At 50.0% G+C, this 25,640-nt stretch overlaps 1 protein-coding gene across 7 annotated transcripts in view; it reads right to left on the bottom strand.

The window, feature by feature from the left end:
- The window catches only part of Ncoa7 (nuclear receptor coactivator 7), a 116,620-nt gene that overhangs the window by 2,097 nt on the left and 88,883 nt on the right, over positions 1-25,640 (bottom strand). For 6 of the 7 annotated variants that reach the window (XM_063235044.1, XM_005008140.3, XM_063235046.1 and 3 more), the window contains 5 exons: positions 8,962-9,109; positions 3,965-4,090; positions 2,458-2,610; positions 994-1,089; positions 616-689 (listed from right to left, as the gene is read on the bottom strand). In XM_063235044.1, coding sequence (XP_063091114.1) covers positions 616-689; positions 994-1,089; positions 2,458-2,610; positions 3,965-4,090; positions 8,962-9,109 — 597 coding nt within the window. Of the gene's footprint in view, positions 1-615; positions 690-993; positions 1,090-2,457; positions 2,611-3,964; positions 4,091-5,146; positions 6,703-8,961; positions 9,110-25,640 lie in introns of those variants that run through there. The other variant, XM_003479402.5, reaches the window with a different exon arrangement.

The raw sequence follows: 25,640 nt of genomic DNA, 5'->3' as shown, positions 1-25,640 counted from the left end.
TGAGGCGTGGGTAGACAGCTTGCTCTCCGAGTCCCAGTCCCAGGGTTAGTCCACCGCGCATGGATTATCAGCTTAAATCCAATGGACTCGGCTATTCCCCGTCTATTCTATTCTGTTCTCGAAAGGTGAGGACATCACATTGCAGCGACCCATGCACACCGTGTGTATAGGAACACAACTTGTGATGGCTACACCTGGTAGGCGGCCCCTATGTTCACCGACCAATAAAGGAAATGTCCTACTTATACACAGTGGAGGGCCAGCTTGGCATACAGAAAAACTGGTCATCTGCAGCAGACACATTTTAAGATCAGGATGTTAAATGAAGTAAACAGACACACAAGCTTACATATGCATGGTTTCTCTTACATGGGAAACCCAAGGCATAAACAGCAAAATGAGAGACAGAGATGCTAGGAAAAAAATAGGAGGACAGGTCTTTTGCACATAGGAAGGGATCAGACATGGAGGGGTGCAAAAAAGGAAATTAAAAAGCTTGAGGGTATGTGCAGCTACCAGCTCTACGCCAATGTCATCGCTGTGCTTTACAAACACACACTAACAAGACTGTCTCAGTTTAAAGCACCAGAACAGCAGAAACAACAAAAACCTTACCCTCCACCACCAAGTTCTAAAGAACTTATGTCTCCGTTGATAAAGTACGAGTTTTCTCCACTCCACTTAAAGACCTAGAGTAGAAACACAGCGCAGGGCGGACACCTTAATCCAGAGGCAACAGCAGGGAACCTCGGCCAGCGTCCCTGAATGGGAGCGGACCAACCCCAGCTGTGAATTTGGGGAGACCTCCGAGCTATACACTCTGAGCTCTGAGCTGAACCCGAGAAGCCACCCCAAGCCCCAGGCCCCATATTTGCTGTTGTAGTCGTGAAATCCTAATGGGGCCACGGAGAGCCAGAGCTGCTGTCCCCTGGCTCCAGCTGGCAATGTGGCACTGGGAAGCTGAGCAGTCTCTCTCTGAGGCATGCACCATACCTTGAAATTAGGGCTGAAAGTGTAGAGAAAGGTTTCTCCTGTGCCGTAATAGTGGTCACTGAACTTGAAGGGATGAGTTGCATAGGCTCCAAAAATCTGTCAAAAGAAAAATGCGATGTCAACAGCTTTCGGGTCTAACCCACCCTGTGTAGGGCTTTCTCAAATACATCTGACAGGATCCTGTTCTGAAAGATCATTCCAGCTCCAGCCAAGATGATCACTAAATGGGAACCCTTAAGGAGAAAAAGAAAAGACCGCAGAACTTGGGGTGAGGAGTAAGAGGTTCTGGGGACCTGCACAGAGTAGCCATGGGGTCCCCACTTTCCCCTCCCTGTTCTCAGAGCGGAGCCCGCAGCAGTCTGAGCTGGGAGATGTTTACAGCAGGGAGAAAGCTGTATCTCCGTGCCAAAGACCTTCACTGTTATTCCTGAGATTTATTAGATTTTCTTGGATAAATATTTCTTCTCTTGTTGTATGCCCTTAGGACAATTTCCAGAGACTGGACGGGACTGTTGCTTTTCTAATTTCTACTGGTTACAGGGTTCAAGGGGAGCTGACTCTGCAGAGCTCCTCGGGGCTGTCGTTCTGCATATTTTTAGGGGACAACTGAACACAACCAATTTGTAGATAAATTTACAGGTTCTGTCCTATCATGTGCCTAAGAGCAGCCAATCCATGGTCTTCTCTCTGATCAGCAGGGCAGGGAGAACAGAGCTGGTGTCCAGGTGTCCTCACCCAGCAGGAGCACAGCCAGGGATCCCACTTCTTGACACACAGGGCACCCAGGGGCCATGGGCTCCCTTGGTACCTGCTCAGTATGGCTCTCGGCATTCCTCGAGACAGCTATCACTGGTAAACAACTAATCTAGGCTCAGGGTGTGGATTTGTGTCTAGCCCTGTTCGGTAACAACAACATAGCAACCAACTTGTCCAACACATCATTAAATCTCTCAGTAATTTAAGAGTCCCATGTTGTAATAATCCTTGCTCTTTCCGCAGTGCTGAGAGCTGAATCTTGGGCCCCGTATCTGTTAGGCCAGCACTCTGCGACTGAGCTACCATCCCCTGGCAGGCAGGCTCTGGGGGTACCGGCTTAGCCAGCAGGAGGAAGCCCTGGAATGGCACCTGCTTTACTGTGCAGTGATTTCCACATCCATACTGTATTTACCCAATTTTTCCAGCTTTAGAGGTCTCTGAGTACCACGATATGTTCCTAATCATGATCAGCATAGGAAAAAACAAATAAAAAACAAAGCCACCTTCCTGGTGGAGGAATGCTGGAAATCTGTGCCAGTTTTTTTTCAGAGAGGATTCTGGACACAAGGGGGTGACACAGTGGTGGGCTCTACTTCAACCAAGTGAACTGGCAAACCCCGCCAGCTGTGTGCTCTGGGGGAGGGGAGTTCACTGGGTGCAGCTCTGCTCTCCTTTCTCATGTCTTGCTGCCCTGGGGCGCAGCCTCACCTGGTTGTCCATGTCTTTGATGACCAGCAGCACGGGGCTGTCCAGGGACGCCGACTTCCGGTAGAGCGTCTTCAGGCTGGTGCCGTGCTCTAGCGTGCTATAGGCCAGTCTCCACGGGTACCCTTGCACCCGCGCCGGGAGGCGCCGGGCCAGCTGCCGAGCCAAGGGAGGAGGACAGGTCACCAGACAGCTCTGGTACAGATCACACAAACTTGGGGCACAACACGAGCGCCCATGGCACAAACCCATAGTCACAAGTCTACTTAAATAGGGCTCCCTCACATTTGTGCCACTTGTGCACCAAGAAAGAGAAGGTAAGAGCCTGAGGGTGGGGTTCCCACGCCAGCCCACAATTCTGTGTCATGCAGTGCAACTCTGGGCAACTTGGTAGCTGCATGAGTGTGGCAGAGTCTTCCCGGACATGATGTCATCAGCCAGTATAATCTCAGGGGATGATGTCACACACGGGCCACCATGGACTGAAGTGGTGGTCAGCAGTGCGAGAGGATGCATTTGAAGGTGCAGATGAAGCCAGAGGAGGAAGCAGAACTGGACACTTACTCCTACTTCAAACCTCAACCTGACTTTTACTGAACACAGTCCACCTTTTAAGGTTGTTCTTTTCTCAGACTTACGCCTCTAATCCCAGTGCCTGGGAGGGTGAGGTAGGAGATCGCCGAGTTCAAGGCCGCCTGCACTACACTGTCTTGAGAAATGTAAAAAGAATCTTCACGGGCCCAGAGCTGTTCCTGGCAACTGCGGCTTCCCAGAGGTGAGAGCAAGGAGCGTGCTTTATGCTGGCAGTTGGAGGGGGCTTGCCCATTTACATATCACTGTATTTTTCACCTTCGTCCATACTTAGCTGCCAGAAATACCAACAGTGTACATCTCTCAAAAATATTACTGGAAGAAGCAAGGGAGTGCTAGTTCTGACCAGTGTCCGCATGAAGCCCGGGGTGGCTACTGGGTCCCATCCTCTGGCTTCCCGGGACATTTCATGGCTCATTTGTGAACTGAGGAAGCTCTTAAGGCCTCTGAAATTCCGGTTGCTGAACTGATGACACATGTCTTAAGAGATTCCCTCTCAAGAGTCAATGTGAATGTGTTACATTTCACAGAACTATACAAGGTTTCTCAAAGCACTAAACACATAGAGAAAATTACAGAAAAACGAAAGCCCTTCTGAGAGGCAGTGGTTCTCACAGAGCCAGAAGGCGTCTTCTGCCGCACTGATTTTCCTGCATCCCAGACATTCCAGCCCTGGAGCCGCAAGACGGATCACCAGCAGGGCAGCTGATCAGCAACAGCACAGCTCAGTGCCTCACATGGTGGAAAAGGCTGAGGTGGCTTCTACACACACACATGCAGGCGCGCGTGTACACACACACTAATACACACACACACACACACACACACACACACACACACAGACACACATGAACGACAGGCTGCTACCTCCCGCTCCTCTCTAACCTGGTCCCCGGCCCCGGCCCGGCCCGGCAGTCACCTGCTCCACATGCATGTTCTCCAGGAGTGCACTGTGGGGCTGCAGCACAGGCAGCCCGTCGTCCTCCTCGTCCTCGTCCTCGCTGCACGCGCTCTTCCTGCGCTTGGCCTCCTCGACGGTGATGATCTAAGAGGAGCATACAAACAAGCCCGGCTCAGGTCACTTCTGCTGGTCCTCTGTGTGACCGCTGAGAAGGGGTCTGATTTTCCCATTCTAGAACAGAGTGGAATCAAGGACCCCACAGCCCAGGCATGAGCTAAAGCCACACAATTCCGAGGCTCCTACTGCTGCGACTGCTCCATCCTTGGGGAAGAACTGTTTTAGCCCACAGGTAACTTATACTCCTGAAGATGTGCGAAATTACTCCCCAAGTTACCTGCATCTAAACTGAAGGAAATAACCTGAGATTATTCAGTGAGTAAGTCTTCTATAAAGGTGGAGTCTGGAACAGTGAAGATAGCTTTTAATCAAGGCTGCTGGTGTTTCAAGGCTGTGCACTTAGCAACCACAGCTGATAGAAATAACGTATGATAACAGCGACCAGGAACCAGCGGAGCGTGCAGGCTCACTGTCCGTCAGTTTGAAATGCACAGAGGTATTCTTCCCTTCTAAATTGCAACACATTGTGTTGTACACATTTATTATTGAGTTACAGCTGCATTTATGAACTACCAAAGTCATTCTCATCTTAAAATCCATTTTTCCTTGTTACATGCTGGAAAAGTGACTGAAATTAAGTTCCTCTAGACAACAGATTCACCAAAATACCTAAGACCCAATAACAATGGCTTTTGTGTTACAGAGCAAAAGCATCTGTTACACCCAGTGAAAGTTGTTAGGGGACGTTATTACTTAACATGCAATTGCACGCTGACACGCACAGAGCGCCCACGAGCATCAGAGACACATTTCTGGCAGGGAAATCAGCTTCTAAGTCTTGCCATGTCCTGGAGAATCTATACAGAGAAAGTCCTTGCAAAGAATCACTGGTGCACTCAATCAAAAACCAGGGCTTGGGCGAACTCCCCATTTTACTAATGGCACAAACGAACAAGGCTGTCATGAGATTCTGGAGGGGAGGGACAGCCACTTCGTGCCTCTCCGAGAAGGGTCCAGGACCTGCACCAGCGCTTCCCAGCCCGGGAGCAGAGTCGCTCCACCTGGCTGCCCCAGCCACCTCACCTTGACGAAGGGCTCCTGGTCAGGCCTGGAACAGTAGAGAATCTGAATGTCCATGGGCAGCCGCTGGCCACGCATGCTGGTGGCAGAGGGGGCAGCGCTGGCTGGGGGGACCGCTGCTCCCTCCGCCTGCACACCTCAGTCACTTGCAGCAGAGTGGCTGCGGCTATTCTGTAGTCTTTGACTTCCTCCGCGCTTAAGTTTCTGTTTCCCCTAGGCGGGGTTTCAGAAGCTTGGCAGGAACACACCCAAATTAGGATTCACAGCAAACGGACTTCCTGTCGGGCTGCGACTGTAAAATGACACTTTCACCTTTGAAACCGGTGGTTTCCTAGCAGTACAATCCAACCCCATTGTTTGAGTTGTTTTTCCTCCGACATTTCTTCCCAATTACCCCTGGGCTACGGCTTTCAGGCCCTCCCTTTCAGTTTCCTTTCAGCACCTCCTGGTAAATCTCCATTTAGAAGGTTCTGGCCCTGGCTTCAGCTGGGAACTCCAAGGCTGGTCAGACCCTCTCCATGCCTGCTTGCAGCAGAGGAAGGGATTGAAAGGGCAGGAGACACCATGAGGGTGTGAAAGGTGTCAAACTTCCTGCAGCTGTGCAAACCAGCAAGCAACACAAAATGGACCATCTGACACTTTTAAATTCATTTAATGACTGTTCAGCAGGACCAGTCCTTCTCTCCTCCCAGATTAGATGACTGGGGGCAGACAGGAGACAGATCCCTGCTGGGTGGATTTCCACGGGTCTTTCTATGACATCCAGATTTCAGTGGCCTTGCAGATTGGGGGACTCCTATGGGATTCGGTGCTGTTGTCACAGATAGTTACATTAGGTAAAAATATTACAGGCAGTCAGTGCAGAAGCCCAGATACCTTGCAGACAACTCCTGCTGGGGGCCAGACCTCAAGACAAAAGATCAAACAAATGCACCCACATACTTCCTAACGGTACACATCAGCGACTGATATTCTACACAGGTATCAACACCTTGAGGAAGCCAGCAAGAGCCACTGATCCACCCTTGGAGGAAGAGCTCCGCTTGCTCTGGGACTTACTTCCCTGTTTATCTGATTTAACCACTATACCTGAGAAGTTATGCTTCCAATCTTGTCGTCACCCACAGTTGTGTCCACCTCAGGTCCAGCTTGAGATTTCCTAGTTTTCCCCACCTGGGACCTGCCTCAACTCGTGGTTTTGCTCTGTAATAATCCCTAGAAAGAGCAGGGTCCACTCCAGACCCTTTCTGTCTCTCTCTCTCAGACAGAAGCTTTTTTCCCCTAATAAACATGTTCTGCTCTTAACCTCCATTGTTCTTAAAATTCATTCATTGATTTTAGAGAACTCACATGAGCTTGTAGCAGACCTCTAGTGGCTCAGGTGCTTCCTTCCCTGCATTGGAACTGTACTACCATGGTGGCCAGGCTGTAAGCGGCCTGCGGTGGCTCAGGGACAGCCCTGGGTCAGCCCAGACCCTCCCCGCAGGAGCCAAAACACATGTGGGCAGAGCACCTGGGAACCCAGGCCTGCTGGCAGCAGCTGGCCCTGGAGGAGAGCAACCTTCACCAGGTGCTGCCAGGGCCAGGCAGTGAGGACCCAGCTCAGCCAGCTTGGGGTGAGGTGACAGGGGAGAGACAAGAATAAACACAAGACCAGACCCCTGGGGCCAGGGAGAGGAAGGGTAGAAGAAATACAGATAGGTAGAAAAAACACATGGAAACTCAGAATTCTAAAATTGTACTTTTAAGAAAACGCACAGCTTTGGGACACAAGCCCTGCATGATTTTTTCTCCCTTTTTCTCTTTGCACCTCACCTGCAGGGTCCCCTTTCACTGTGAGGAGCCCCCTCCCCTCTCCTCCCTGGCACTAAGCCTCAAGGAGATGGCAATGTGGGCAGCAGCTGACACAGGCAGGTGGCAGAATGCACATCGTGGCTGCCCCTGTGGGAGATGCCCTGGGACCCCACAAATGCACAAATGCTCTCAGCTCCAGACATGAGGCTCCTCTCTTTCTTTCCGGTCCATACTTAATCTCTGAGTGCACTATTTACATTTCTGTGTAGTAAACCCTTATGATGTCTCTCACTAACTCTGAGTTCTTTCTTAGGAGGGATGGGAAGTCAGGGAACCTGCAAGCCTGCCCTGTGGCAGGGTGGCCCAGGCTTATCTCAGCTTTAGGGACTTCCTAGGACCCTGTCTGGTGACACAGAGGTAGACTTTTCACAAAGGTAGGCTTTTCCTGGCTTTGCTTCTTGTGTCACAGTTCATAGAGACTCTTGAGGTGGAGTGATGAGGTGGGGACAGCACTGGATACTCCTGTGTCCCTGGCCTGGAAGGCCAAGGTCACACCACCTCTGCCCTCAGGGCACCCAAAAGCTGGAGACCCACACTCAGAGGAAAAGGGCAAGGGAAATTCATGACAGTGAAGATGGTAATCAAGTCTATGGTGACACTGGGGAGGTGGTGATGTCACCTGGGGGGACAGTGATAGGAAAAAGGGCAGTTGAGAAATGGGACGCAATGAATGTGAAGTGTAAAAGGGAAAGAAGAAAGCGATGCACTGCAGAAGGGACGGGAATGACCCTCCACCCCTGACCAAAGGCCAGAGCAATGGCAGGCAGTGAAGGGAAGAGGGAATGCCAGGGACGCCTGTCTGACGCTCTCTTCCTTGTAACGATGGTGGAAAGGGCCACCGGGATTTACAGACCACACAGGATGCTCGGAGTTAAGGGCGGAAGGGTGCGACTAGAGACAGCTACAGTGTTTCTCACCACTGGTGAGGACCCAGGTGAATTCACGACTTAGGTATCTGGAATAGATCTTTTCCCCTGGTTGATATCTTTTTGTTGTTTTTCTGACAGGGTTTTGCTTTGTGGTCCAGACTGGTCTTAAACAGATGGGCTCAAATGATCCCTCACCTCGGCCAGCTGAGGAGCAGGATCTGTGCAGGCTGGTGCACACCACATCACCCCACTTGGGGTGACAGGGCTTCCCAGGGCAATGTGTGCCCTCCTAGTCGCAGAGTCAGTGTGAGGAGATGTCATGCCATACAGCAGGCCAATAGAGGAGGGCACATTGTGCAGAGAAGGGCTGAGGAATGTAGGAGACCTGGGAGGGGGCAGCCCGCACTCACTGACCATCCGTCCCAGCTGGCAGAGGTAGCCCTGAGGGGCCGGAGAGGAAGGGGTCAAAGAACTGACAACAGGGACCCGGGTTCCGGGCTTAGTGCCGGGAGGGAGGAGAGACATTCCCTCCGGTGCTCCTCTGTGGCCCACAGGCCTACAAGCACATCAGGCAGCGCGAGCCCGCCTTGCCTGGGAAGGGACCTTGGGGCTCTGGGAACCTGGGAAGGGACAAGTATAGCCTGTCAGCTGAATCCAGTTCGTGGTCCATTTCTTTGTTATTGGTTTTTTTTATTGTCTTTTTGAGACTGGGTCTCACTATGCAGTCCAGGCTGGCCTTGAACACACTCTGTAGCCCAGGCTGGCCTTGAACTCACAGTGATCCTCCTGCCTCAGCCTCCTGAGTGCTGGGATTACAGGTATGTGCCACTATACCACACATCTCACCATCTATTTTTGTACAGCACACAAAGTAAACAAATTTTGTAGTATATTTTTAAGTGGTTTAAAAAATGTAAAAAAAATGTTTTGTAATACAAAGTAACTTGTGCTCATCCACTGGTCTCGGGAGCTGTCTGTGCTCTCTGATAGCAGAGAAGAGAGGGGATGACAGATTATGTGGCCTGCTAAGCTCTGTCTATTTACCAGCCAGGCATCTGAATCTGAACTCCTCATTTCAGGAACCCAAGCACTCACCTCCCAGCTCTTCGTCGTCGGCTCACTGAAGAAGTTGTCGATCATGTTCAGCTCTTCCTTCTCTACCACCACGAAGCCTTGCTCTTTGGCATCTTTCCCGTAGACATCTGGGGACCACTGGACAAAGAATGTATACAAGTGATCCACCCTGCAAAAAATATTTGCAATGTGGGTTAGCACCACAACAGGTACGGCGCCAGTGGGGTGACAACTGTCTTCTTCCTGTTGGGCAAATTCATTTCGCTAACTGGGAGATTCCCCACAGGCAAGGCTGGCTTTGAGAGTGGCCCCTGACCTTGGAAAGTAACAGACGGAGCCGGGCGATGAAAGCAAACATCTACAGGCCCGGAGACACGGTAGAAGCTGTCCTTCACCCCGAGGAACAGGTCGTAAGATGGGACATACAACTGGAAAGCATGATGGAATATTCACACTAAGTTTTTCTTGCTTATTGAGCTGCCATTTTTTTGGCCCCTTGTATTCATAAAGGAAAAATGCAGATCTGGAATTTCACCCAGGAAAAAATATAAAACCATAGTCTGGGGTACTTATGAGGGTCAGAGTTCTGTTATGTAATGCTTTGAATAAACATTTCTGATTTTTCGTTTTTCTTTAGACAGTGTCTTTTCTATATGTAGTTCAGACTGACCTTGAGCTCACTATGTAGCCTAGGCGGTCTTGAACTTACAGTGATCCTCCTGCCTCAGCTTCCCAAGTACCATACCTAGTACATCTCTGATAATTACAAAGTGTTGGGACTAGTACTATCTACTATTATATTAATGAAAAACCTAGTTTTATTGGTACAGGAATGTATTGTTTACAACTTCTCTGATCTCTGTTTTCTATTTTGATTGTTGCTGGTGCACATTTGCAACACATAATGATTGTTCTTCTCATGGGAGTTGGTTTATGAAGCATCACATCTTAAATCTGTGTACATCCCTTTCCTTTCCCTCCATCACCCCTATCTCATCCCTCCTGGTCTCTGATCTCTTACATGTATTCAGGACAGGAAGTCTGCTTTCGAGGTGTCAGCAATAGACAGGTGGCTCATTCGGAGCAAAGAATGGAACTCCGAGTTCCAGCCCGCCACATCCCTGGAGCGAGGCAGCCACAGCCTCAGACCCCAGCTTCTGTGTCTCCCACCATCCAGCAGGGTAAAGCGCAGCGTGTCAGCCTGCACAGAAAGTCACAACTTCTAATGGCGATGGGCTGCGAGGGTGCTCACTTAGGGAGAAGTAGGATTAGGTCAGACCGCTGGCACAATACCAGGCTGAATGAACACGGGGTGGCCCTCTCCGCGCTGGTGTCACCAAGGATCTGTGTTAGGTTTCTGCACTGCCACTTGTTGGGGGTCTCGAAGCTTCCACGGGCCCTTCACGGTCACAGTGCCAAGATGGTGTGGCGCATGGCACACACCCGCTCACTGTGCACCTGCATCCCCCTGCCCCACTGGGACTCGGAGGGCTCAGTGAACCTTTTCCAGAGATGCAGCCGGCAGAACCCTTTCCTTGTATGAATCATACTGCACTGAGTTTCTGCAGGCTACGCTTTTATCGCCTTTTGAGTTATTTTCTCAAGATCAGTTCCCAGAAAGGAGATTAATGGGCCAAGGGACAGGACTTTACAGCTGTCACTGATCTTATCAAACGAAAATTCTGCTTGTGGTTTATACGTTTTCCTAACAGCCTTGCTTATCTTTTTGGGAAAGCGAGCTTGCTCTGTTTAGTTTTATCTGACTCATTTGCACTCAAGTCGAGCTTTCTTTTGTGAATGGGCTCTGTGATTTGTGGCAGGAATATTTTTCAATTTGTGGGAACCTTTTGGTAATGTAAACATTAACTATTATCAAATGTGTCTCTAAGCTGCTGCTTCCTTTTTCCTAGTAATTATGGCCCCTCCCGCAGTAGGAAATTAGCAAATTTCCTATATTTTCAAGGTATATATCCTTTCAGAGTGCTCCTTCAAAATGTGGGAAGCTGTCACCCAGAGTATCAGTGTTGTACTCAGCTGATTTCTACTGTACTAGCCATCCTTAGGGTTAGGGTTAGGATTAGATCTCAGAAGGAAACCCAATTCCTCGAGGCGGAAGGGCTCTGCCCTCCAGCTTTCCTCAGACCTGATTCTGCAACATTAACACTTCCAGCCTCTGGAGCTCCTGGAAATGCCAGTTGCCAAGCTCCACAATCAAAGAGCCAGTTCCTTAAAACCAACCAGTCAACAGCCTTCTTTGCACTTAACACATCCTATTGGTGTATGTGTGTGCTTCTTGAGAAATACAGCGGCCTGCTCTCTAAGGTTATACAAGAAACGGATCGAAATGCTTCTGAAGAAAACACTGAGTGTCGGGAAAGGCACAGTATTCCCTACCATACACATATCTTAAATTATTTTAATTTTTGGAATACACAGTGTATTTATAAAACTCAAGCATCAACAGCCATTTGTTGACTCATCTATTTATTATTGCTTTCTGAGATGAGGTCTCACTACTTTGGACAGGACAGCTTTGAACGCACTATGTAGCCCAAGCAGGCCTTCAAGTCAAGGACTCTTACTGCCTCAGTTTCCTGAGTGCTGGGATTACAGGTGTATGTCCTCAACATTATTTAAAAAGCCATTTCCAGGCAGGGCATTGTGGTGTGTGCCCAAAGCCCCAGCACTCGGGAGGTTGAGGCAGGAGGAAGGGCCTGAGTTTGAGGTCAGCCTAAACTACACACTGAGAACCTGTCTCAAAAAAACAAAAGGATGTTTGGAACCATCAGAAAGTCACTTCTTGCTCACATTCCCATCTACCTCACGAACAAAGCTGATCACTCATTTCCGGTGCGCACAGTGCTACGTGCAGGACGGATGGGTACCTTCCTTCGCTTTATTGCTGTGCATATTATTTTTTCCCACTTCACAATATGCCCTGGTACCTTTCTACATCGGTAAGCGGGCACTTCCTCATTCTTTGCATGGCATGTGGTACTGTACCCCGTAGACTTACCGTAGTTTACGCTGTCGTCCTCTGTAATTACATCTGAGTTGTTTCCAAGATCGTCCTGTCATGAACACCATGCATTTACTGCCCAAGTGTTCTTTGGGCATGTACCCACAAGTCCCAGGAAAGCTGCAGGACACCTTCCCAGAACGGATTACACCATCAAAGCCCCAGTGTAAAGGGCACACTGTGCTGTGTAGATGTAGTAGCTCTCACACCATGCCATCCTATAGGATTATCTTATTTTTGTCCTCCTAGCTCCATAAAGTGAGAGCTAAATCACACTCCTGACAGGTCAGGTAAGCACACAGTTCTAACTCTCAGTTTCTTCCATAAACACTTGGTTCATAGTAAATGTATTTTGCAGCATGAGAACCAAGTGTATGTATGTATATATATATATACATATATATAATTTTAACTTTTGAAAAAGGCTGTGACATGCATAGTCTCATTAGAAGAAAAACTGAAACACAGGAAACACAAATGAGTTCCCTGGTCTTCTTCCATATCACTGCACTCCAACCTAGGGCCTGCCACTCCTTTTATGCATGTATGTGCACAAGCGTGTGCATGCATGCGTGTGTGTGTGTGTGTGTGTGTGTATGCATGCAGGAACGCTCATGCAGTGCTGGGAATGGAACCCGGGGCCTCTGACGTGCTAAGCCAGCTCTCTAACCACTGAGCTACCCTGCAGCCCTCCGACAGCCTCTCCGTTCTCCACTGTCACAAGCGAACTCGCTGTTAAACTGTGGCCGAGCTCCTGCCAGACACAGGCCGGGGACTTTGTCCTTGGACAACCCCGCCATGCCTGCCGTGTGTCTGCCTCTGCCTTGGGTGCCTGTGTGCTGCTCTCTCAGACTGGTGGGGTACCGGGTCAGCGGAGCTTCTCAAGTTACCCAGCAGGACCGCAGGCTGCACTACGGCAGCCATGTGGTCACAGGGCTCTGCCTGCTGCACTGCAAGGGCTCCCTCATTCTGCACTCGCTTCTCTGCCTTTCCCAGCTGACTTGCTTGTTAGGACACGCAGCGTTTTTACTCTGTCTTGGGCCCATTTCCTAGGATGATGCATGGGGTGCACACCTGGAACCCCAGCCCTTGGGGGGCTGAGGCAGGAGAATCACTGTGAGTTTGAGCCAGCCTGGGGAACACAGTGAGTTCACGGTCCGATTAAACTGCACAGAGACCCTGTCTCAACAAACAAACAATAAACAAATAAGTGAACTGTGAGAAGTGCAAGCTGGTAAAGATTTGGGGGAAGGAACCTGTCTTAGCTGCTGCTCATCACTCCCCTTTCTGGCGATGAAGATCCAGGAGGCCCAGGAGACTGCTCCTGGTCTCCATTAGGAGTCCTCCAGAAGGCAGGGCAGGACTCCTCACTCCAGGAGGAATGGGCCTGGGCGTCGCTGCTCATTCCATCCCTTGGGGTGGTGGATGGGTGGAAGGCAGGAGAGAACACAGAGCTGAATAAGGTCCTGAAGATTTCCAGGCCCAAAGGTCCAAATGTCTGACACCCCCACTTTTGGGGTTCAACATCACTAGAGCTCTTCCAATGAGTCCAGGTGGCTCTAGGCAACTGCAGGAGAGGAAAGTGCCCCCTCTCCTCGCCATCACCCAGGAGGGCCTCTCTGTGGGTGTAGGGGGCACTGTTCCGGTCTTCCAGGACGGTTCTAAAAAGCAGAGCAATTTGGGTCTGGGGTGCAACTGCAGCTGAAATCGGACACGGCCCTGGCACTCGGGAGGCGGAAGACGGTGTGAGCTGTGGGCTGGTGTGAAGGACTCCTGTCCACTGTGCCCTTCTCTCCAGGAGGAACAGCCTGGCAGGGCAGCAGTCCAGGTGACCCCGTCTGCTGCTATTGGGACCCCTGAGTTTCAGCGAGTGGCGGACGCAGCTCTGGGTCTGTCTGTGCCCGGGGAGGTGTCATCAGCACCAGCCAGGGCTGCCCTTCACTCTGACAGTGTGTGGGGTTTCTCCTGCTGACTTCAGGTGGGGGGGAGGAGTCTCCAGGGAAGAGGGAGGGAGGTGTCCTCCATCCACCGCACAGCAAACTCAGGGGCATCAGTGCCTTGGTATCCAAGTAGCACCCCGTTTCAGCCAGTGCTACGCACACTGTGGGGCTCCTGCCACAAGGTCCTTACATAGCACAGCAGCAGTATGAGGGAGGGGTCCTCTGTGCTCCAGTACAGGCTCTGTGGGACTGAACACAGGGCCCCATCAGCCTGCCTGGGAGGGGTCCACTGAGTCCATGGGTTCTTCACAGATGCTGAACTCCAAGGAGGACAGCATGGGTTCCCATCGTCACAAAGGCAGGCCCTGACCTGTTTGGCTCTGAGCTGTCTCAGTGAGGCTGTGTTACACTGGTGAAGGGTCCTGAGCGGCTGCGCGGTGCCAGCTCCAGGACCAGCCAGTCAGCTCCGTGCTCCACACACAGGAAGTGCTGAGGTGCTGCTGGGATGGCTCCCCTCATTTCTCAGGCAACACTGCCTCCACAGGCAGCAGATCTTCCTGGCCTTGCTTCAGGTAAGCTCCTTACTGGGCACCCCAAGGGGTGAGGTTCACTTCTGATTCTGTGTCCAGGGCCCCAGCACACCCCGGTTTGCTCATCATAAAGACTTTCCCTATGAACCACCCCTGGCTGTCTCTTGGTGTCCCCTCCACCACCCCAGAGAGAAAGTGTTACAGGCAGCTGAGTGAGTTAGATACATTACATGCAGGCAGACAGCACTGGGCCCTCAAAGGAGCTAGGGCAGAAGTCCAGATACCTTGCAGCCTTGGAACAAACACCTCTTGTTTTGGGCCAGATCTCAAGACAAAAGGCAAAGCAAATATGCCCACATCCTAAGGATCCATAGTCCAAATAGTTCTCTATCACCCTGAGGAAGCCAGGAGTCAGCCCCCCACTCCCCTACAGGAAGGGTCACTGCTGTTAAGCGTGCTCGCTTACTAACACGACTCACTCCCCCATTTGTTTCTGACCTAATCAATTTTACCCGAGCAATTAATCTTACTGGTTGACCATAGTTCTGTCCCACTTTGCAAGTTCCCATCTAATCTCATGATTTTACTCTATAAATAAAGTCCCTAGAAAAGACGGAGTCTTAAGGTAACCCACTTGGGACCCCTTCTCTCTCTCTCAGATAGAAACTTTCCTTGCTCCGATAAATATATTCTGCTCTTAACTAGCACTGTTCCTAAAATTCATTCTTCAGTTGTGGAGAGCACGAACTCCTACCCGGCATCCAGTAGGCCCGGAGCTCCATTCCCCTGTATCAAAAGGGCCCTGCTCTACGCCTCGGAGGCAAGACAAGATGCAGGAAAGAATCAGTGACCTGCCCAAAGCAGCAGGAAGCTGCCCCTGGGGTTCAGACTGCTCACTGGGCAAGGCTCCCCAGGGAAGGAGAGCTGCCCCCCTTTCAGCCCCACTGGGCTCCTGCGCAGCCCGTGTTTATGTTATTTATACAATTTAATTGGAAGAGGAAGAGGATATGACTACATTTTCTTTTCTGAATTATAGTTGCCTTCAGTTTACTTGCTCTAATTCTTGGAATAGTTCTTTTTGGGGGTTTTCCTAGCTGTAAGTTTCCAGGACTTTACAGACCTTGGATTCTGGGAAGACTGAAAAGGTCCTGGATTCTGCTCCTGGTCCCCTGTCTTCCCTCCTGCCTACCCCTTCCTCCTGGTGACACTCAGCTCTCCTGACCCCTTGTCCTCCGCCTCCCCAGCCACCTGGCCCTCCAGGCCCACTTGCCCCTCATCCCACCTGCAACCCTGGGGCCAGGGCGCCATCCCTCTGCCCTGCTCTGCCCAACAACCTCACAGGGACACAGACACCATCATCTGTCTGATGCCGCTCCACCCCTTCCTCCTTCCCCTCCCCTCCCCTCCCCTCCCCTCTCTTCTCCTCTCCTCTCCTGTCCCTGCGCTGCTTCCCCACACGGAATGGATCCAGTACTGCGAAGGCACCGGCCTTGGCTAGGAAGAGACCCACTCTCCCACGGCTCCCCCGCCCCACAGCAGCTGCCCCAGATCCCTCTCCATGCTCCCAAGCTCCCACCCCTCGGACCTCTCCTCACAAGCACCCTGCTGCTCCCACCCTCTCATCCTTTTCATCCTCTATCTCCTTGACCCCCCACCTCACCAACCTTGTACTGGGCTTTGAACTCAGGGCCTCATACATATTAGGCAACTAAGAGCTCTTCCAGAGAGCTACACAGCCTGTCCTTTTTAATTTTACTTTGAGACAGCATATCTTGCTAAACTGCTCAAGCTGACCTCAAACTTGTGATTCTCCTGCCTCAGCCTCTGGTGTGCCTGGGATCACAGACATGTGCCATTAATCACATTCACCTTGACCCAGAAACCTGCTAGTGTCTCAGGGAGCTGAGTAGTTAGAAGTATTACAGGCAATCAGTCAGGGCTAGGCCCTCGAGGAAGCCTGACCAGGAGACACACACACCTCTTGCTGTGGGCCAGATCTCAAAACAGAAGGCAAAGCAAATCTAATCACATTCTAAGTATAAACATCAGGGACTAGGTATGGATGGCCTCAAGAAGCCAGGAGTCACCATCCCACACCTGTATAGGACAGGTGCTGATCCTTAAGAATGCTTGTTTGCTAAGTGACTCACTTCCCCATTGGTCCCCTAATTTGGTCAATTCTACCTGAACAATTAATCTGATAGGTTGGCCATAGCTTTGTCCCACCTCATGCCCCCTGCCTCCCAAATTCCCAGTTTTCCCACCTTAGACCTGTCTCACCCCATGGTTTCACTCTATAAAACTCCCTAGAAAAGATATTTCTGCTCTTAACCAGTGTTGCTCATAAAATTCATTCTCCAATTTTAGCGAACATATAGGTGGGGAATTTCGTTCCCCTGTATCACTAGCATCCCCGTCTTTAAAAACATAAATTTCTGGAGTCTTATTCCTTATCACAGTCCCTTCCCATGCGTCCCTCTCCCTCCAGGGTGTAACATCTGGGTGAACATTCTCTAAATCCTCTATTCCAATTCTGCTAGCCTCTTAATAAACGCCCTTCATTAAATCAAGCTTGGTGCCACACTTCCTGAAAGGAAGTGGACTGTGAAGGTCTAGCTCCTTCTCCCTTCTGCACTTCAGTGAAAATGTGCAAATGCAAGGCACCCAGCCATCGCCCTGGAAGGTGGGTGAATTTACTTTTTTGTGGCTCCCAGGGACTCACCCTGCAATCTTGGATTTAGCCGCCCAGAGCTTACGTATGTAGGGAGACCTGGCCTGCCAGCACCTCCCTGCCTGCTTTCCCCAGCCCATGCAGCCAGGTGACTCCTGAGAGCTGCTAGCAGGTAAGCACCCAACAGGGCAATGCAAACCACCAGAGGAGGAAGCAGTAGGGGTCCTGCAAGGGGTGCCGAAGCAGCAGCACAGGGGTGGAAGTGACCTCTCCTGCGCCTCACCAGGAGTGCAGACCTGGCTGGACGCCCAGGAGCTCCGTTCCATGCCTCTACACGACGGGCACTGCTTGCACCAGCCCCGCCTTCGGTCCCTGCTGCCTGCCTTTCTCCTACTTTTTTTTCTGTAAAAGGGATGAGAACTGTGAGCCTAGAGGAGAAGCTGCTCCTCGGTGGATACCAGGCAAGGCTTCCAGGGCCCAAGGGGGCGCTGGGTGCTGAGTCCACTGCAGGTGCTGGCGGCCCTGTGCTGGGGGAACACAGAGCTGCTGCCCCACTGCACACAGCACACGGAAAGATGGCACCGGTCACTGGGGACTCTGGGAGGGGGACTCAATGGTGGCCAGGACGGCTGTGAAGCAGGAGACTCAGACCTGCTTGGGGCCACAGTGATGGGCCCAGCAAGTCAGCTGCTGTCTGCCAGGGAGTCTGGGCTGAGCTCGGACTGGCAGGACATGCAGGACCGAGGGACACGGAAGCGAGGAGCGAGGCTATTGTGGCTTGGGCCACGGCAGGACACGCCAAGGGACCCTCTGGACTGCCTGCGGCCCACTGCCCATGGCGACAGTGGTGAGAGTGGTCCCTGGGTCCCACAGAACCCGCATGTACAACAAATGCTGGGACCCCACCTCAAGGCCGCTGTTTCTCAGAGTGTTGGCAGCCCCAGCCACCTCAGAAGACAGAGAAAAGAACGTATGTTAGTAATGATATACTTATTTAAAGAGCGTTACCGATAAATGCAAGTCAGATAGTGTACTCTGTTTTCACAGATATTACTGTTCAGGAAGCAAACAAAACCAAACAAAAAACCCACAGCGATCTGATCTGATCATAATCAGTGACACAGAGGGTGTGAGGCCACAGGAACATCTGCTGAGGGAAGGATGTGTGCGAATGGCCCGAAGCCACCCCTGCTTGGCTTCCAGGAGGAGGGTTAGCCAGGGTTAGCCAGGCTGGGCTTGAACTTGCAATGATCCTCTTGCCTCAGCCTCCCAAGTGCTGGGTTATAGGAGTGTGCCACCATGCCTGGCTCCAATCTATTTTTTATTAAACAAGATTCGCCACTAGTTATGGTGAGATTTACTTTATTATTGCTTTTTTCTTTATCTTTTCTATTTTTAAACATGGAGTCAGTTTGGTAAGTTGACCAGGGTGGTCTTGAATTCTTGGACTCAAGTGATCTTCCTACCTCAGCCTCTCAAACTGTCATGACAAACCAAGACATACAGGTCCCCTTGTTTTTTAAAAAATATCATTACAGGAGGTGGGGGGAGAAGCACATATTTTAAAGCAAAGACTCGAGTTCCCAAACCGGTTTTAGCTGTTAAGAGCTAGAGACTTCTGGATCTCTCTACACTTCTAGACCAACAATAAGAAAATCTATGGAAGCCAGGCATGGTGGCACATGCCTGTAATTCCAGCACTGAGAGGCTGGGGTAGGAGGATCACTGTGAGTTAAGGCCAGCCTGAACTGCATGGTGAAGCTGTGTCTCAAAAAAAAAAAAAAAAAAAAAAAAAAAGAAAAGAAAATTCATGGGCATCAGGAACACTGAATCTGCAAGGATGTGCATTCTACTTTTACACATTTCTTTTAGAAAGTCCAATCCCTGTAGTGACCTGAAATCTTGCCATCACACCAATCAGTACACTTGACAAGATGACCTGGGCGGGCGAGGCATTATTTTCCCATCAAGACCTTGAGATTGGGCAGGAAAGAACCTGGGACAAGTATAGTACCACATCCCCCGCAACTGCTCATCTCACTCCAGAGCTCTAAACTTGGGCACTGCTCATGGAAAATTCCATCGCCAATGCACGGGCACACACGCACACACAAGCACAGGTCACGGAGGGAGGGACAGAGGAGAGCAGTCACAGGACCAGGCAGGCTCCAGGATGAGTTCCAGAGTCCGCAGGCCCTGTGTGGATGGTAAATTCCTGAAAAGCACTTCCGTCTCAGTCCTGAAGCTCTACTCTGAAATCAGCCCCTGAGACCCAGCAGGGCAAAGCGTTCTTCACCATAAAAGCTGCTGTCTGAAAACGATCCCCTTTTCCAGTCCAGCTCGGGGTCTGGCCAGAGTCTTTCTGTGAAGAGGCAGCTGCCCTGGAAGGTCGATTCCAGCTCCAGAATTCTACAATTCCACAGGAAACCAGCGGTTAGAACTACTCCACAGGAGGCCGGCCGGCAGTAACGAGTCCACTCCAAGTGTCTCGGGTGCCCTTCTACAGAAACCTTACTGGGTGCTGAGGGAACAGACCTCCCAGGCTCTAACGTACCACCACCGGCCACAGCTGTAGGCACCGCATGGTACACAGCAGCCCCTCTCACTCAGGCCTCAGAGCATGGAACCCTGTACGGTACACGACACTTCCCCCTAAACCAGATATGCAGAGCCTTTCAGAGCTTTCCATGGTGACGAAGATCCCACTACAGCACCTGGGCCACCGGTTACCCACTCCTGTCGGGCACCAATTTAACTCTGATGGAAGTTTAATTTATGTCAGGCATGGTAGGAGATGAGCAACAATAACTAATAAAGCAACTGCCATAACAGACTGATAAAAGCTATGTGGGCATGAGCCCTTTCTCTCATACTAGTTTTCTTTTTAAAACTTTTATCTGTGTAGTATGGTCAGTAGTACATGATGATTATGCCTACTGTGGGGTATTGGTACATGCAAGTGACACACCCCGATTCCTTTTGTATTCTCTTCCCCTCATTTCTTGGTCTCCTTTATTTTTGCAAAACATCTATCTCCTTGTTTCCTCTTATCCTTCTGTACCACATTCGCCTTCTGTTTGCAACGACCTAAGAAGACACAATGCCAGTGTCGTGAGATGAAGGGAGGCAGGTAACATGGTGCTGTGATGTGACAAAGTGCCAGGCTGCTGCAGGACAGCCCGAGAGACGCGAGAGGCCCATACAATGCCCACATGTCCCCAAGTGACTGTAGTACAGCACAGAAGTGTTGGACAGAGGGACAGCACACGTCCCAGGCCAGATGGCTCATGACAGTCCCAAGGGTTCACCATGCTACTCAGAACTCCACGCAATTTGAAACTTATGAAAGGTTTATTTCCAGAATATTACACTTAATATTGCAGAATCACAAGTGATCAAAGAACAAACCTTCGAAAGTAAAACTGCAAATAAAGGAAAACAACTGTACTTGAAATTTTCAAGTAAGTGCCCCATTGCCCACCAGTGAGTAGGTGACAGAAACATTCAATAGTTCACCTGAGGTATGTATGGCACAGTGTACACACAGATAAAGCCACTGTGCTGTATACCTTAAATACACACAACTTTTAAAAACTGTCTATTCTACTTCTATTCAGCTGGAAAAAATATACTTCTTTGTTCTGCTTTGCCAGAACAAAGCTGTCTTATGAGTCACTGCTCAAAACAACAATAGCATTGATTAAAACGAAGACACAAAAATGAGTACTATCAGTTCATATTAATACCAATGCTGGAGTCTGAGGCTGGGTTCTCCTGCTTTCTTAAACAGTAGCTGTCATGGTTTACGTCAGTGGCCCTCAAGCCTCATGGAATTATGGATGGGACCAAATCTAGCATTTGTGATTGGTTCACTGTCTAGCGCTCGGATTGGTGGTGTGAGTGCTACGCCACCCCAGGGTGGAGCCAGGATATGATGTAACAACAGGTAGGTGTGTCCCTCTCTCTTGCCAGTTTCCGCCTTGCTGTTTTGCAGCTAGCCATGAATGGCTGCCCCACTACACCAAGCTACCTTGGAGCCAGCTGAGTATGGAATGAAACCTCCAGGAACTGTAAGAAATCAATCTCTCCTTCCTTAATTTTGGGCATCAGGTATTTTGTCTGAACAACGAGTAAAAAATAACTAAGACAGTAGCCAATACTTTAAAACGGGAGATTTGACATGCATGATCAACATTTCAGCCATTTTTTAAAGGATGAGATACTCACAGCTCCTAGGCAGGCTGTGCCTCCAGCCTGGGCTTGAGCTCCCTCCCTCACTGCTGCCTGGCTCCTTAGACATAGAGGTTTGGGAGAGATCAAGACCAGTGGACAGACGTCAGGAACTGCCAAGACCACCAAAGTGCACACATATATATTATCTGCTCTCTTATATACACTCACCTATGATAATTTAACCTAAAAATCAGCCACAGTAAGCGATAACAATAACTAAGAATAAAACAGAACCAGAACAATATAGTCTGATCAAAGTTTTGTGGGTAGTCTCTCTCTCAAAAGACCTCACCAGGCTGCTCTGCAATCCAGACCATGGCTGATCGCTGGAAACTGAGGTCACAGAAGGGGAAGCAGCAGGAGCAGGCAACACCACTGCTGCTCCCCAGTACTTACTTTCAGATGCTGTGTGTGACACCCATCTGCAGGGGCCAACTGGCTCAGGCTGGCAATAGCCTCGACACCCCAGGGTGCTGCGCTCCAGGCCCCGACAGAATGTGCCGTGAAGGGGTGCTCGCTGGTCCAGGGCCCTAGTTTCCGTCAGCGCAGGTCCACTCTGGGAGTCAATGATTAACTCCAGACACTGGGCAAAGCTGGTTACTGAGGTTACCAAGAGGTACTGCTTAACAAGGCCTTTCCGCAAGGTGACGGACTTCTAGAGTTTTAATGGGTACAATGACAGGGAAAGCAATGAAGCACAAGCAGTATAATTTTGAAATATGTTATTTTTAAAAAACAGGTGTGAACATATTTATATTCACAGATGACTAGTAAGCATGCATCATTTCTTCAGTAGTTTTGCAAAACTGGTTAGAATTCCTGTAGGGATTGTTTTTGGAGACCTTTCGGCTTTTTCTTTCTTTATTAGCAATACCCTCCCCTTAAAACAGCAAAATGACAATATGGGCTTGTAGTATAGCTCTAGTAGAGGCACGAGCCCTGGATTCAAACCCCAGCACAAAGGAAAAACAGATTATGGAACGACATAGTAATGTGTGGCGTGTATTCCGAGTGATGTGCTGGGCCAAGTAGGACCCATGCTGTCCCAGAAAGCACCAGACTTCAGAGAATACTCAACACTGTGGTCTTACTGGCACCAACAGTCATTGCTGACTCCAGTTTTGCCCTGATTTCACTAAAAGCAAGACGAGTTTTGATCTGAAAACTCCACATTAACTACGGTGAAAGGTTTCATGTTACAAAACTAGGTCAGCTGCATTCATTCTTTCCTAAAAGGAAAAGTGTCTTAGTAACAGCCAGGTCAGCCTTCGTGCGGGTCTTTAGGAATTGGCTATCTTTCCGTTGGGAAATGAATTTAATGGGAAAATCAATCAAACCTTGACATCTAAGATTTTGCTTATCATTATAAAAGTAATGCATGCTTCACTAAAAGAAGGCAAGAGGAATATCCAACAGGAGACAGGAGACTCTTGTTAAGCAAAGCACTTCAACTAAGTAAGCGTAATAAAGCTATGTGGTCTTTACTACAGCACAGCACTGTCATATTAATGAACGCAGAGGGAAAAGCTGAAGGCTACACTGCAACAGTGAGTTAGTGTTGTGCAATTTTCTTCCCTTTGCTGTTTAACTATTTCCTCCCACAGTAAGCAGTCTGTATGTTTTAGTTAGGAGAAATAGTGAATATTGTTTTTATCTATTAATGACGGGCTCACCTGTGCTCGCACCTATCCACCTAACCCTGAGGACTGTGTAAGTGATACTGTGCTGTTTGTCAGACGTGACGTCCTAAGATTTGGTCCATACCCTCGGGAAGCTTCCAGACAACAGGAAAAGGTCACATCTGCAGCAGAGCTAGAAAGTGCTGACACAGTAGGAAGTGGAGGGCACCCTAACTAGACAGGGAACACCTGCAAGAGCGGGCATCTGCAATGGTATGTGTCTTCAGGCAAAGGACAACCTGTGAAGGGGGACAAGGCCAGGGATCCCAAGAAGGTGTTCCAAAAAGCCAAATCTGCATCTGCTACAACTGCGATGGTCATCTGTCTACGACAGAGTCAGCATAGATGCAGGAGATCCGTGAGATGTATGTGGAGGGAACCAGCTGGGATGGTGCAGGGTCTCGTAGGGAGATGGCCAAGAAGCAGGACAGTGCCCTCTGTGGACTTCGAGGACGATGGCTGAATTATGACAGAGAAAACCGGGGAGTTGAGCTGCAGATAGGGGTGGTGTTAGAGATAACCATAGCAGTACGAAGCCCACTTTAGGACATGGCCAGTCTTAAGGCTGACCCAAGAGTGATCCAAATACTGAAGACCAGCAGGTGTACACCTCTTTGGGGCTACACACTGGATGGTTCTAGAATGAAGACAGCTGGGAATGATTAGAGTGAGAGAGAAAATTAGATTACAGCTATAGGCAATACACATATCCACACATACATACTGAGAGAATGAGGGTCACTAACGAGAACATACAAAGCACAGGGAGGCAGAGGAAGGAGGAAACTGGGAAGGGATGGCAGAGAGAAGGAAAGAGGCTGTCAAAGGAACGGGGGAGTCAGTGGTGTTAAGTAAGAATGGAAGGATGTTTCATTGCTCAAAGAATAGCGGATGCCAGCAGAGCCGAAGCAGTCCGAGGAAGCAGGGGATCGGGGAGAAGCTGGGGAGCCCGCTGGTGAAGGCTATAGGTGGCTTTGATTCCACTTAGTATCCATTGAGCTAAGCCACACATTCCTGCTTAGCACTGCTCCTTTTAGACCTGCGCAACAGAGGAACCTGCTCTGCAGGCTTCTCTGCCCAGCACTGCTGGGTTGAGAAAGACTTTCTGTCCCTATGTACGGTTCGCAGTCCTTCCCCAGCCAAGGAACACTAGCAAAGGACTGTAACTGCCATTCCGGGCCGAGGTCGTCCCAGGCTGTGTTGGCTGAGGTCCAAAGACTTCCCATGAGTGTAAGGAAGAGAAGACCCACACACGTCAGATGGTGCAGTGTTTGAAGAAGGCGAGGACGGCACTGGACTTTGGCTGAGTCCTAAAGTGACCAGTGTAGCAAACACATCCAGAAAACCGAGAAAAGGAATGGCTTTCACCCCAAAGTCTGGAAATATCTGCGTGGCCATGTGATGAGATTAAAAACTTGTTCAGGATGTACATGGTGGCACACACCTGTAATCCCAGCCAATCGGGAGACGGAGGCATAGGATGGTAAGCTGAAGGCCAGCCTGGGCCACTTAGCAAGATCCTTCCTTAATAGTTGACTTTACCAATGAACCAACACCAGAATCATCCTGCAACTGCTTGCAAAACATCTACTATCAGGAAACAAAAACAGTAACAAGTATAGAGAAGAAACTTTGGGCAAGCCTTTATTTCCACGCAGTGTTTTAATGAGGCCTCCTCAAGTCAATTCACGAGACCCTATAGGTGGTACTGATACCGTTTCCACCACTTCTGGTCTCCACATTCACTGAAATGCATCTGGTGAGACAAGAGGGACTTCAAACGCCCAAGGAGATGAAAACTCAGGGAGATACTGCAGATTTTCCTTCCCACGCTAGTTAGGAAGGGACTCTGAAAGTAGTGTCCCGAACCTAAGTGACACAGACTTTCAGCCGCCTGCCCTGTGAAGGGCACAAAAACGGGACTTAACTCAAAGGACTTCAGTGGACATCCTGAAAGGAATGGCTCTCACCGGTGTGTGGCGCTGTGCGTGAGAGGCCGGGACTCAGTGGGGTCCATTCGCCTCCTAGGTAAACAGGAAAGGACGCCCTGCGCCTCCTGGAAGTGATGTGAGTGTGAAATGTGACTCATTCATGGTGCCCTTCCACCTTCTCCACCCAGCGTGTCAAGGGGGACATCCACCGGTACCTGCCTGCCTGCCTAACCCTCCAGCCAAGACCTGGGAAACCCACGGGTGAGGTGGCGAGTTGGTTTATCTGGCCTTCCCTTTGAGTTTACTTTCAGAGCCTGTCCCACTCTAGACGACAAATGGATTCCAGGAGCATCTTTGTAAAAGCAGCTGCTCAACTGCAATCATGTGATGCACTGCAGAAGGCTGCAATCGAGGCATCAGAGTTGTGTCAGGGCCCATGAATGCTCAGCCCCCAAGCTGCGCTTGGTGGTACATTCCTGTGATCCCAGTACTCGGGAGGCCGAGGCAGGAGAGTTCTTGTTAGTTCAAGACGAGTCTGGGCTATCAGGTAAGTCCAAGGTCAGCCTGAACTGCACAGAGAGACCCTGTCTCAAAAAGACAAATAAATAATAAACAGATACAGATTTCAGATGGTGGCACATGACAAAAACCATGTGATTTTCAGGCTTTGTTCTGAGTATTCCAAAACTAAGGGCAT

Source organism: Cavia porcellus, unplaced genomic scaffold, assembly GCF_034190915.1.
Source record: "Cavia porcellus strain 051 isolate PalLab524CR breed Dunkin Hartley unplaced genomic scaffold, mCavPor4.1 scaffold_24, whole genome shotgun sequence".
Taxonomy (NCBI): domain Eukaryota; kingdom Metazoa; phylum Chordata; class Mammalia; order Rodentia; family Caviidae; genus Cavia; species Cavia porcellus.
This window is presented reverse-complemented; position numbering and strand designations above follow the sequence as displayed.